Here is a 13,573-nt window from a genome sequence, read left to right as displayed (position 1 = left end):
TAGGGAAAGTGTCTCTTACACGGGTGGATTCGTATAAACTTTAGACTGCCACCGTTCAAATTTCTCTAATTAGTCGGCGAATTGAGTACAACGTAAAAGGGGGGAAAGCCGTTCGTCGGCGCGTGGCTTTTCAAAAGTTTCAAACGCTGCTTTTCATCGGCTTGCCTTCGAGCGGAGAGCTTTTTAAATTTTCGCATAGTACGTTTTTACATTTCACGAGCTATAATTATGCAGATGTATGCATAATATGTATAAGTATGTATGCGCGAGTTATCCTTCTTGTAACTGCTTGTGTAATGCGATCCTGTGCGGAATCTGTTCACCGAAGTTGGCGTAACACGAAAGCCGAGGTTGATCTCGGCAAAAGTTTCGACAAAGTTTTCACACCTAAAAAAAGGCACTGCGATCGACATTTGTTAATTATTGTCGTTGCACCAACTTCTCGATATGGAAGAACGATTTGTTTTGTGCGCAGCCATATGTCAGCGGAAAAGTTTTTTCCTCCTTCTCGCGAGAATAATGAAATGAGACTCCGAATGTTCGCGTCCTTATCCACCGGAAGTATATCCGACGTTTTAGCATCGTAATAAAACGTACTACGTATTAAATAAGCTGTCTCAGTTCACAGTTTATAATCATGGGTTGGTATTTAATTTTGTAATTTCGTGATTTACTTAGAGAATATTCTAGAATCTCTGGCTTTAAAATCAAGAGTGATAACGCGAAAGTGAAACACTGTTATTGAAGCAGCCACGGTGAAATGTAATGCCGCCGCAGGTGTTTAATTGTATCTTCATTTTGAGAAACTTTATCGCTGAAAGACGTAATTCGGTTACGCTAAGGTGAATATAAGAATAAATTTCATTATTCGTGCAAAAGCGACTTTTGCTCTATATTTCTAACAAATTCATGGCTACGATTAAAGTGATCAGATGATCGGAGTATCAAAGCAAACAATTTCGCAAATCATATAGACGCGCACATTTTTCATCCGCCACTTTCGCACTCGACTCCATGTGATGCCAGCTCGGCTTAACTCTTCGCTTTTCCACGCCTCGGTCGTCAAGCGTGACGGAACTCGACCATGTTAAATATGTAACTGCTCCCAAGCTCGTCCGCTTTCGAGTAAAAACGCGCGCGCGCGCGTCTGAGACAAACAGCGGCGTATAAATTTGTTTCTCTCATTGTTAGAAGCCAGAAAGTACGCGCGATAAAACGATCTAGTGAAACGTACACGTCGACATTGCCAAGCATCTTCCTATATTGCATCATCAAGCGATTGTCCAAGCACATCGAACCGTTGCATAATATTTTAAGCACGTTTACCATTTTTTTGAGCCATTAATTAATACTGGGATTAATTCCTACGGTTCCTGATCGCGAAACGTGAGGGTGCCAGCGTGGCTGAGCAAATTTTAACATTTCGAGACCAGTAACGTCTTTCTCGTACAATTAACACTTTCGCGATCGCTTTACATTAGCGGTCGCAAAGGCATTTTGATTGAAATCCATTCTCGTGACAAATCATCAGGGCGTCCAAAGGAACGCTACTCTCTTCACCCGTTCAGCTTTCGAATACCGTTAATACGCTCAATAGATCGCCGACAGCGGCTACGAGTATATCCCGGCCAGGCGAGGCACCTCCGAATAAGATACTACAGTACTTCGACACACGGCTGACGCGGGACTTTGTCGCCGACATAATGGTGACGGCGGCGGCAGTCCCGCGACTTCCGATCGACGTGTACGCGCTCCGTTGATGGGGCAGGCGAGGAGGTTCTCCCTAGAAAAGCAGAAAGGAAACCCGGGTGCGGCGAGCGTCCCCCTTGGCCCGTCGGGCCATCCCAAACTGTCAGACGGACGGGTCGCTGCCGGGGACGGAGCCCGTCTTGCTGCCGTCGGCGCCAACTCCGCCACCGTCGCCGTCAGCTCCCCCGCCCTCTCCGCCCCTGTACGGCGAGCCGCCGGCCCCGCGCGCCGACAGACCTCGGAAATCCAGGTTGTACTGAAAAGATGTAGGAAGAGACAAAGTGTTATTATACGTCGTGCACAATGCGAGCCCCGGCGGGGCCTCGCGGCTTTTCCGGATGGGTGAATTCATCGAGCGAAAGCTCGCCGAAAATATCTACCACGCGAGAAATGCAATGTATTTTCCGATTCGACTTTCCGACGAGCTTTTGATCGAAGGCTAATTTTACTTTCAAGTTATTGTCTTAGCATTCGGATTATTAGAGAGATATATATATATATTCTTGAGAGGATGCCACGTACTGTGGCATTGTTATGCTCTTGCCGTCATACATGGCGAGTTTGTTTGCGATCTAGTTATAAAAAGTATATATCGCATACTCTGACAAAGAAATGTTAGTATTTTTAATTTAATTAAAAATTTTAACGATAATATCTTTATAAAAAATTTTTGCTGTTAAACAAAAATATAAGAAACTTTCTTCTTTTTCCTTATTATCCTATATGAAGATAATTTATTTGTCAGAGTATCTGAAATTATTGGAAAGAAATATTAGATTTCATTACGAGATACATTGTAGCCATTCCTGTAAAGGTAGCTGAAATGGATTAATTAAAATCGATTATTATTACATGACCGTATTGTTGGATAGATAGTTTGTCATGGGGGTCGCGCTGTGTATTATTAGATCGAGATAAAAGTGATATAGCACGCGGGTTATATAGCAACAAAGGGAAAATTTCAAAAAAGCCACAAATAAAATCTATGTCAGCTATGATAAGACTTACGTAAAAAAAAAAAAATAATAAGCCGCGAAGCGGCAAACTAAAAGGCAACGGATCGTACCGCCATAATTTCGCTAAAATTATTTTTGAATAAGTATTGCGAATAGTTACAATTACTTAATATAGAATATAATAATATAATAAAGAATAATTTAACGATTTTGCATTTTGAAACTCGTCGAGAAAGAAACTTTTTTTTATCAACGATAATTATATATCATTATTGTCGAAATTACGACGATTCGATCTTCCGTGATGTTAATGAAATACAAAGCAAAACGAAAAATGAAACCAAGGTCGAACCTGTACGAAGAACGTATAGTGTTCTCGACGTATGCGTGCGTGCGTGCGTGCGCGTGAAACGTTTTCACGGACGAGTGTCACGTGTCACGTGCTACAGCACGACGTGATTATTGCTACTATCTCGGTAGCGTCGCGTGTCTTAAGTGCTGCAGCTGTGCGTGGTGCAGCTGCAGCTGCAGAAGCTGCAGATTCTGTAGGCAGTAGGGTGGCTGCTGCGTTCCGGGCGTCGTGAGCGTAGATAGGATAGATGGATGAACGAAGGAGCCGGAATTTCGGCACGATCCGGGATTTATGGACGGACCGAAAAGTGACAGGGACGATGGGTTTAGACCGTGGGACGGTTTCAGGATACTGTGAAATTGCGCGGACGTGAGCGGATGGGGTTGCACGTAAGGGCTTGTAGAAGGTAACAACTGCGGGCTAATCGGGTACAAACAATCCTCTTCGGCCTGGCCGGGTACCATCGTCGGGCTGAGCTCCATGTATTGCGGCATCACGAGATTGTGCTAGGCGGTGAATAGAGAACGGAAGGAGATAGATGTACACACACTCGATTTTTAGCGCGAACGCGGGGAATCTGCGACTTCGATTCTAAAAATTCTGCGCGAATATGTGCTCGAAAGTGAGCATATCTATCGCAATTTGGAAGACCGAATCTATAAAAATCTTCGATTCTGTAAAAATGGAGACGACATAATGTTTAATGTCAATGCGACAACAAACATTCTCACGTAACAAATATTCGCATAGAATCGATCGGGAGAGAATTTCATACAATCTTTTAAAAATATATATTCGTGTCGTATAAATAATTTTTAAACATAATTTTTTTTTCTCTCTTATTGTTAGATGATTTTCCGGAAGGCTAAAGCTACCTGTAAATATATATACATATGTATAGAATTTGCCGTATTCTTTGAAACGTTTTTAAGAAGCGCGATATTAAAGTATTTTGGATGAAAATATCTTGATCGTTCAAATTCTCTTGATACAGGCAACCTCAGTCATAAAGAAAATTATCGTATATCTTTGTCTATTTAAAAAACAAGTCAATCGAATATTTCCATGGCTTACCTTTGTGGCGCAGACGAAGCACGTTGTGACCACCTTCGAGATCACATTCATGAGATTTTTCGTTTCTTGTATAACATTGTCGACTTTTGTAAATGTGGCGGCTTTGCCGACGGTAGGATTCTTCACGGTGAATTGTAATTGCTGAACGTAAGTCGGCACTCGATCCAGATTTTCCAGGAGATCTTTCTTGTGCGGTCCACCTGGTACCTGCACCCATGTAACATTGTATACAATTTTATGTCTTCGTCCGTGTCGCAAGGCAAACTTGTTTGCATTCAATTTTCAACGATCCGAAAATATCAGTAATCAATAATATATATAAATAATTGGAATATAACATTTAATTACTTGTTATTTATTAAATATAAATTTTAAAATATGGAATATAATACGTTAATAATAAATTTTATAATAATAGTATATCGATCGAAAGGAATAAAAATATATATATACATATATACATATACATACATATATACATGGCAACGAGAATGATTTATATAAAGTGAAAGTGTGATATCTATTAGTCCAAAAAGGATCTAAAGTAAAGAGAGAAAAAGTTACCTGGATGGAGGCATTCAAGAGCGAGGGTATAAAAAAGGGTTGTATAATACAGAATATATTACAAGGTTAGCGTTTTGTTGTTTCTCTTAAGAAGAGTAATAGAAAGATCAAAATGGTTTCAGGTGACTATATATATTCGGCCTAGCTAGGAGGGGAAAGAAGGAAGGGTTTAAAAGTGGGTAGCAAACGTGTTAATTCGAACATATCTAATGCTAATTACGCGTGTCGAAGCTACTTCTGGTCTGGAAGCTACTGGTCTGCAGTAGCATATAAAGTAGTGACGCGAAAGAACACTGCTATATATAATTGACATTTTCCGTTTTTAACATTTCTTGAAATATTTTAATTTTCCGTTATTATTAGTTTCTGTTATTTATATCTGCCAAAAAAATTGCGAAATATGTATTATCGATATTGCTGTTGTGTTTCTCGAAGCTTTCAGAAATGAAGCTTTAATAACTAAAATCACGTAATATCGATATATCGATGTATGCCTACTTTTACATTGTAAAATAAGCGCTACATGAATACTTGCACATTTCTACATACGATGAGATTTCTATTATCGAATATTAAAGTAGCAATAATTATTAGTAGCATTTCCGAAATGAATATTTGGCGTAATAATGATGTTGATGACATTTAATATACATAATGACATTTAATTGAATAAATTTTCAATTGGCAGACTCGATGCAGCTTCGACGTTGCGACTTACGAAGAAACGAAACTCAATAGCGTAATGTATATTTAAAAGATTTTTAATATAGCGAGGATATTAAGAAACTCGGAATCAAGTCCAATATAGAGTCCGTATAATAAACAATAGTAAAAGAATGATTATAGAAGTAAAGATGATAGATCTTGATATATATCAACATCAGTCCAATTAGAAAAATGTGTGTCATCTCTCTTTCGATCTACAGTCGGCCGTGTTAGCCGATTGCCACATACCTGGTAACTGAATTGTCTCACAACCTTGTACAATCTGTTCGCCTCCTCGGCGAAATACTCAGCTTGGGTGAACAGATCCTGGGTGGTCTTCAGCGCGCCTTCGCCTCGCGTGAACTGATACATCGAGAATGCCATGGACGACATGTTCTTTGCCCGCTTCACAATGTCGTTGTTCTCCTCCAGAGCACTTCCGCTCTCTTGCCATTTTTCCGTCTCGGCGTCCATCTCCGAAGTGATCAGTTTCATCTCGAGACCCGCCTTGGCTATCTTCGCCTGCTCCTCGCTATCCAATCGCACTGGTTTCAATGGTTTGCTCGTCGTGCCATGTTTCTAAAATAAACCGTATCGATGATTATTCGTCATGCATGTGTCCGTGTATGTGTATTTTGTATGCGCGTATATATTTCTGGATTAAAAGGCACATAAAGATGGCATCTGCGTAAACGGATGCCACACGTCTGTTTTTGACACGCATTTGACTAGAGCTAAGCAATTCAAGTATGTTTTGTATGCATAAGAGATGTGTTGTGATTGTTTGTGCCGAGGTAATTGTTTACGTACCCCTGGCCGCGGCAAGGACATGTAAACTTGCTTCTCTGGCCGACTTTGACTGAGTTCCAGGACGTCTTTCGCTACTGTCGTCACGTCAGTCATGAGCCATTGCCACATGTCAGCAAATACTACGAAATGTAAACAAATAAAGATTAGTGACAGGTCATCGTTGCAAATTCAGTAGGATATTGAAGCATCTAAATAACTCACCTTCGAGATTTTCCTTGGCAATCTTACTTGTGGGATGCCTAGCTAGCGTATGCGCAGCCGTTACGACTTGAGGACCGTATATTCTCAAATTGATTTCCGTAAACTTTGCCGACACTTGCAACGATTCCGAGAGCGCAACGTGTCTCAGAAGCTTACATACCTGTAAAAAGAAAAATAATACATGGCTTCAATATAAAGAATTCTATTCATAGTACATTAATAAAGAAGTAATCACAATCGATTTTTCGCGTACGTTGTATTATGAAATATAATTTTAGAGCCACGAACATTTATCGTTAATGTCGGATATGATTAATGAACTACGCGAGCTAAATCACTTAAAGTTAGGCGTGGAATAAATCCAATCAGGTGTAATCGATTTAAAGAAATGATGAACGGCAATCACTGGCATCTAATAAATCAATATTTACGTTCCAGAATCCATTCGATGCAGTGTCGTACGCATTTGAGAAGAATTTGCAATAATAATCGGTAATATTTCTCGAAAAGAGATTCCATATTATTTTCGATTCGATGTCAGACTTAAAGCGCGCGTGAAAGAACGTCAAGTACACGTGGACGCCGCGTCTGGCGGAGCTTACTTCGAGAATGTGTTCGATGTACTCGTGGAACCTGTCGCTGCTCTCTTGCAGACGGTCGATGTCATTGGCCAACGCGAGATTTCTGATCGTTGACACGAGCTCCTGGCCGGCTTTTGTCACTTGGCCAAGATCACCGGCTTGTTCCATCGTCGTCGCGCTGAGCTGCTGGCGGAGATCTCTGGTCGCCCGCAGCACACCCATCACCGCTTGTTCCATCTCGGAGCTCGGTGAACCCCCGCCGCCCTCGTAATTCTGACGGAACACAATGTCTATCGTTTCATACCTTATATATCGTTTAATTCGTTAGGGAATATTTTTTACCCTCGAATTGCGCTACTCAAAATTTTCGATTACGTTTAACGAATAGGATTTATTATAAATTAATTTCCGAGACGCTTCCAATTTTATACAAGTCATATATAATTTTAAATATTATTTTATAACTTTTAAATCTATCGTGACACAAACCGGTGTTAAAAAAATTATGCTTTCCTTCCTATACCATTATGTTATTACATAGAATTATTCGGTAGTTTATTTTCTTGTGCGAAATATAAAATGAAAAAAATTGCGGCTCACCATGCTATTACCGATCCGTAGGAGTGTATTGAGCTCGAGTTTCGCACGATCGCAAAGTAAGAGAATATTTTCTCTGTGCTCGTGGCTCGTGTAGGCGCTGTCGGTGAAGTCCTGCGTTCTCTCCACCACTGTTTCTAACGCCGACGTAAGTGTCTCGCGGCAGCCCGGTCCCAATAGGGTCATCCTTGTTGTTTCAACGAGCCTCTCGAAGTGTTTCAATGCCGAGCAAACGGTACTGCTGTCCCAGTCTTCCTGCTGCGGACTCTGCAAGTAGTTGCGCGATCATAAAAGATATTTTGAGAGCTGTTGATTTTTTTTTGCAAAAAAATCTTTTTTTTCTTCGTTATTTAGATATTTAAAAAAGATTGTATAACAGAGGAAACAAACTTATAAATATGTAATGTTGAAAAATGCAAATGGCATACAAAATATTAGACAGACACGCGCGACGCGACAAATGGTATTAAATCTTTTAGAGAGATGTCACGTTACGGAGCGTTCCACTTTGGCCAGGTTGTCTACACAATCACTCCAGAATCGATTATGTCGCGCGGAAAGTGGGTAGTACTTAAGTGTAAAATACAAGGGTGACTACACATTTTTCTAGCACGGTTAAAGGTCGTTCATCGTGACCCAGCTCTACCGCGTTGTCTCTTCGGAGGAATTGAGAGAGATTTTCGGAAGCACATAGTATGTGTGTGAGATATATTGTAAAATATTTCCCCTCCTTTATTCGAGATGCTAAAAAAAGGTTGGCACGGAATTAAAGCACCGCATATCGAAGTGCCGATATGGAAATGCGAGCGCACAAAATTTGGCAAGATCCGCGGATAATACATTCGCGATCTCTTTATGACGACCGTTTCCGGCGCCGCGACCATTTCACCGTCGCGATAAAAACTTTCCATCGTTATAACGAATAACGGTCTCGGATGGAAACCGTTTTTATAAACTTTCGTTATGAAATTACGATACGTATTTGCAAGCAGCAATGCCACAATTTATTCGCGATTTCTTACATGTATCCGCTTTTTAACATAAATTTGATTCCAGGAAACTCGAACGATTTACGATTTACAATTATTTTTGCATAAAGTTATTTATCAGCGATATAATTAGATACTCGTATGTAACGACTTTGGCATAAAGCAGCCCATTTCAATTCTACGAGTGAAATTCGCAATTTTATTTATCGTCCGTTTCACTACTTTTTCTATCGCGTATTTCGCTTCCAATTTCTCGTTATATAGATTTTTTTTGCATTGTAGTCTAGTACTCTGCTAATCTTTTTTTGCTATCGTCCATTTAATCTGGACTCGTCGATTTTATTGTGCATATTTTTAATATACAGCAGCATCGATGAACAATATCAATGGAAAGAATATGTTAGAATGTATATATGAGCATGGAAAATGTTTAAAGTATATTATTATTAGCGATTGCGTTCACATTTTTTTATCAAAGTCGTAATGTGTTTTTGTTAATAATTAATTGTGTGTAGATATATAGCTATGATAATTGATATTCGTAAAGCATACTCCGCTGATTCTCCTCTACCATCTTCGACCGTCGCTTATCGATTTCATGCCAAACTAGATATCGCGCCATTATTTATGGTTTCTCGAGTCGTTGTGCTATAGCGGGATCGTTTCGATATCTCGTTTACAAGTTCTGCAAGGGTAGAGCTCGAACCAAGGTCGTTAAAACCGTACATCAAGGAGCTATCCGTAAATCACAATTTGGCGGACAAAGTCTCTTTGGAATACTTCCAAATGTTTTCGGAAACATTTTACACAGCCTTTTCTCTCCGATCCTTGCAATATGGTCATAATATGCGTGCTCGATGCAGCAGAATAATGAAGAATGTATAAAGTCAATATAGCGTTTGGCAACCGCGATTATTACAGCATTTCTTGGCAAGCTCTAATACATGTTCGTGTCTGTAATTATTTTCTCGTTATTAACGGTATCAATATTGAAATTGCTTGCTATCTTGCATTGTTTCATAAATTAATATTGCAAATACAATTTGCAATTGATAAATAATATCTCCTAACTCTTTGCAACTTGATTATTCTGCTATTAAATTTTATGAAATTAATTTTCATGCTATATATTTTAGAAAGATATTTTCATCGTTCAAGTGAGAGTTTATGTGTTCGAGATAAAAACGGCTTACCTGTGAATTCGAGTAGGATTGAGATTCACTGCAGTCCAATACCCCGTCCTTGACGACATAATGTATCAGATCCATCGCTCTTCTCATTTGGCAAAAAACGGTGTCTCTGTTCTCCTTCGCGGACGGGCATTCGGGATGCCTTAAGCACGTCTTGCTGGACGTGAGGAGCATCATGGTGCTCCTTTCTAGCACTTGTCGAGCCGCTGCCATCTGCGCGCGTCGCCTCTCGTCTTTGAGATCATTCTGAGAAAATGAGATGCGACGTTTAATTGAATCTCGATCCCCGTATTACAAAATAATATTAATTAATTGCACGCGACAGAAAATCATAATTAAAATGAACGATTCCGTGAAATATAGATTTGAACGAGAGAGAAATTCTCACCTGACGATCGCCCGTTAAATGCGCCAACTCGACCATCTCTCCTCCGAATTGGCTGAACGCCTTGACGAATTCGGTGAAATTCGAAACGCTCTCGAGACGTCCGAGACTGCGGGCGACTTTATCCTTGGCGTGGAGCAATTGATTGACCACGACGATGTCCGCCAGGAGGAGGACTTTCGTCACTGAGCCTAGGAGACATCTGGCAGCTCTCACGACGGAACCTCGGTCTGCCAGACTGTCCTCCAAGGCACATTCGCATAATTTCTCGATTGCCGAACCTAAGCGTAACATAATCGATTGCATTTTCGAATTTCATATATACATCTGCAGAAATTAAAGCTTAAGCGTAAAGTTTCGTCCGCTAATTCTCACGGCGAGAACTTTTCTCGCGAAAGAGAGATCGGACGAATTTCGTCCGAACGTGATGGACGGGGAGTACTGATGAATTAAACATTTCGCTTTTTTTATCGCGTGTCACCGTAAAATCGGGGTAACTGATTTAATTATGATCGAGCCCCTCGACTCAAGTACGACGACTACGGGTAATTGGATGCTCTTGTGTGCTCATAATTAGCTACTTTACTCGTTCGCCTTATCTAAACAACGTTTGCACCGAATTAGATTTATCGTTAAAAGATTATGCGCGTAAGCAAGTTTGAATGGCAAAAGTGGAATTACCATGTATATTTTTGAACTTATCGGAATAGTACATTTTAAAAATATGTAATTTTTGTATTTAAAATCTATTAATTACATATAATATATTTTTTAATTTAATACTTTTTAAATAATCGTATAATGTTTAGTCATAAAAGAAAAGAAAGTTTGTAGAGAGAAAGATATTGATAAAAATATTTTATTAATTAGTATTTCATTTGTTGATAATAAAAATCATTTGGTGTCTTTTCGGAGGAACAATATCGTGTAAAAATCATCGCAAAAATTGTCATTACAGAGTATCTCTTTTTCCAAGACGCACTTACACGGACATAACATTTTCTAATAATATCATCATCGATCGAAAATCACTTGGAGCATGAGATGCGAGGATTGCTGTACCATTAAATAGTTATTTCCTGAATTAGAGAGCTACAGTTAGTTCAAAACACGATATCACCGCCGGCTGTTAGTATGTACTAATTGTTCATCGCCATTAAACAATATCCTAAACGTAAATTGCTATGGGGAGAATCGAGAACAATAGATTATTATGAATATAACATCTGCGCCTTTACGTCACGGGGATTATGGGAAATTATTGAGTCGATGTTTATCGAGATAGATGAAATTCATCTTTGTCTAGAAAAATTCTCAATTAAATTTTCCATCGTTCGTATATTGCAGGCTTCCGTTTAATACTATATTCCTAAATTTTATTTTTCTCAGGTTTAGTTTCTTCATCGCCTCGATGTTTATATAAACTTTTCTCATAAACCGTTGCAAATTATACCTCTTGGCGGTGTTTGTTTTTTGTTTTAGTTGATGGATACTTTTCTTATTAGTCAACGAGAAAAGCACTTTATTCTATGTATTACGTTCTAATAAATTGCATGTTGCAAGTTTCAAAATTATCGTATATATCGTGCTGTATACAAATCGCCCTCTATTCTTCTATCTGCTAGTGTTGTAAGATCAGCCAGTTTGATACGGAAGTCTTATAACGTTTTATATAGATTAACTGTTACGTATAAGAGTGTGCAAAGATCTTGACCTAATTTAAAAGTAGTCAAAATGCACAGATCCTACATGTTCGTTTCTCATCCGGATGATCGATTGATTTTCGGCATATTTTTATAGCATATATTCCATATTTATACAGAAATTTTATAAAAAGAGGTTTAAAGTTATAATTACTGTATTGCTATAATATTCAATAATTTCGTTTTATAAAACGCGAAAGAAAATGTAATAAACAACGGACAATGTGAAATTAGTATGTCGCTAAAAGGATCTCTACTTGTTATCGGTTTTCGGTGAGATATTCTCGAGCGCAACGTATTTTGAACATATCGCACCACACGTCACTTATCCTGATATTGGTATCCCGATGCATCCGGTGGATTGCAATTGGAGAGATTGCTCGAACGCGACAAGCGTAGAAGCGTGTCCCGTGAGTACACTTTTTATGATTCATAGAAACAAGATGCATCGAGCCGGGACATCAGACGAGAGATTGACATTCGTGTTTTTATTTCTTGCTCTTCGTGAGTGAAAAGAACCACTTTTCACCGCGCATATTATTCATCGACATCCATGTCGAAATGCTATCTGCGCTGTATCTGTCTGATTTATCAGATAGATACGAGAAAGGGCAGTGAAATATACGAGGAAACCAAATCACCGTTATGATATACGTTAGCGAATTTTGAGCAAACTATAAATTTCTCACAAAGATACATATCGATCGCTCAATCGCTACCTTTGTAACTTTCTGCCGGCACGCGACGAAAGAACAATTATGCGTTGCATTGCTCGCGTGATTAGGAGATCTGCCCGCGTCATAAACGAACCATTTCCTTGTGATAACAGTGCAATCATCATCACAGTAATCATATCAACACTACGATTTTGTTTGCTGCTGTTCACAAAATTATGGACTTTACCTGTGTACTGCGAAAACATGATGCATATATTTCTATTCATCATTTCGAATTTCCTTGTGATTCTTCCTTATTGTAGTAATCCTATAGTAATTAACCGAATGAGAGATACAAAAAAGAAAAAAAGTAGGTCTACCGCAAGTCAGCTTTTCAACATGTGTTGAAATTGATTTCCCGTTTTAAAAAAACCAGCGAAAAATTTTTATGAATATATACGTACATGAATATATATCGAGTTGATATAAATATTTTTTGAATTTTTAAGTGTGTACACTTCATATTTATTTGTACAAAATATGCAATGTACATTGGTAATTTATGGCACCGATTTAATTGACGTCAAGCTACCGATGCATAAAGTATTTTTACGTTACTCTAACTCTATCGTTGCTCTCTCTCTTCGTAATGTAGATCTGCGGATGTGCTCGCGGTGCGAATGGTTTTGCATTCATCAGTGAGCGGTATCAAATTGCTATAATAAACAGAGCGGAACGACGTTTTATCATGATAACCGTGATAACCGCGGGCTTATAGTTCAATGTGACTAATGACTTTCCAAGTTTACTCGTTAGCGAAACCTTTATCCGCGTTTACCATCAGTCCACGGTAAATCGACTGGATATTTACGTTCCTTCGTTAATCGCATCTTGATATAACATAAACGATTTTCGTTTGTACTTTTTTACGCTTTTTTACGCTTTTTTGCGTAATACAATTTATTATTTCTTTCGGCAGTTTTTACGATGGTTCCGTCTGAACGCGCCTTTTTACCGTTCAGGTTACCAAAGAAGGTCGAGCGAATTTATGCCGCGTTTTT

The 13,573-nt window shown here is 39.0% G+C and overlaps 1 protein-coding gene across 3 annotated transcripts in view; it reads right to left on the bottom strand.

Moving 5' to 3' along the window:
- Positions 1 to 6: 6 nt before the first annotated feature.
- The window catches only part of LOC115235954 (alpha-catulin), a 47,902-nt gene continuing 34,335 nt past the window's right edge, over positions 7 to 13,573 (bottom strand). For 2 of the 3 annotated variants that reach the window (XM_029808109.1, XM_029808110.1), the window contains exons 3-11: positions 10,157 to 10,434; positions 9,772 to 10,014; positions 7,593 to 7,856; positions 7,014 to 7,265; positions 6,412 to 6,571; positions 6,211 to 6,329; positions 5,650 to 5,979; positions 4,132 to 4,338; positions 3,022 to 3,563 (exon numbers count right to left, since the gene is read on the bottom strand). In XM_029808109.1, coding sequence (XP_029663969.1) covers positions 3,174 to 3,563; positions 4,132 to 4,338; positions 5,650 to 5,979; positions 6,211 to 6,329; positions 6,412 to 6,571; positions 7,014 to 7,265; positions 7,593 to 7,856; positions 9,772 to 10,014; positions 10,157 to 10,434 — 2,243 coding nt within the window. In that variant the 3' untranslated portion in view covers positions 3,022 to 3,173. Of the gene's footprint in view, positions 2,006 to 3,021; positions 3,564 to 4,131; positions 4,339 to 5,649; positions 5,980 to 6,210; positions 6,330 to 6,411; positions 6,572 to 7,013; positions 7,266 to 7,592; positions 7,857 to 9,771; positions 10,015 to 10,156; positions 10,435 to 13,573 lie in introns of those variants that run through there. The other variant, XM_029808111.1, reaches the window with a different exon arrangement.

Source organism: Formica exsecta, unplaced genomic scaffold, assembly GCF_003651465.1.
Source record: "Formica exsecta isolate Colony F162 unplaced genomic scaffold, ASM365146v1 scaffold237, whole genome shotgun sequence".
Classification (NCBI taxonomy): Eukaryota; Metazoa; Arthropoda; class Insecta; order Hymenoptera; family Formicidae; genus Formica; species Formica exsecta.
The sequence above is the reverse complement of the archived record's forward strand: the minus strand, read 5'-3'. Positions and strand labels throughout refer to the sequence as shown.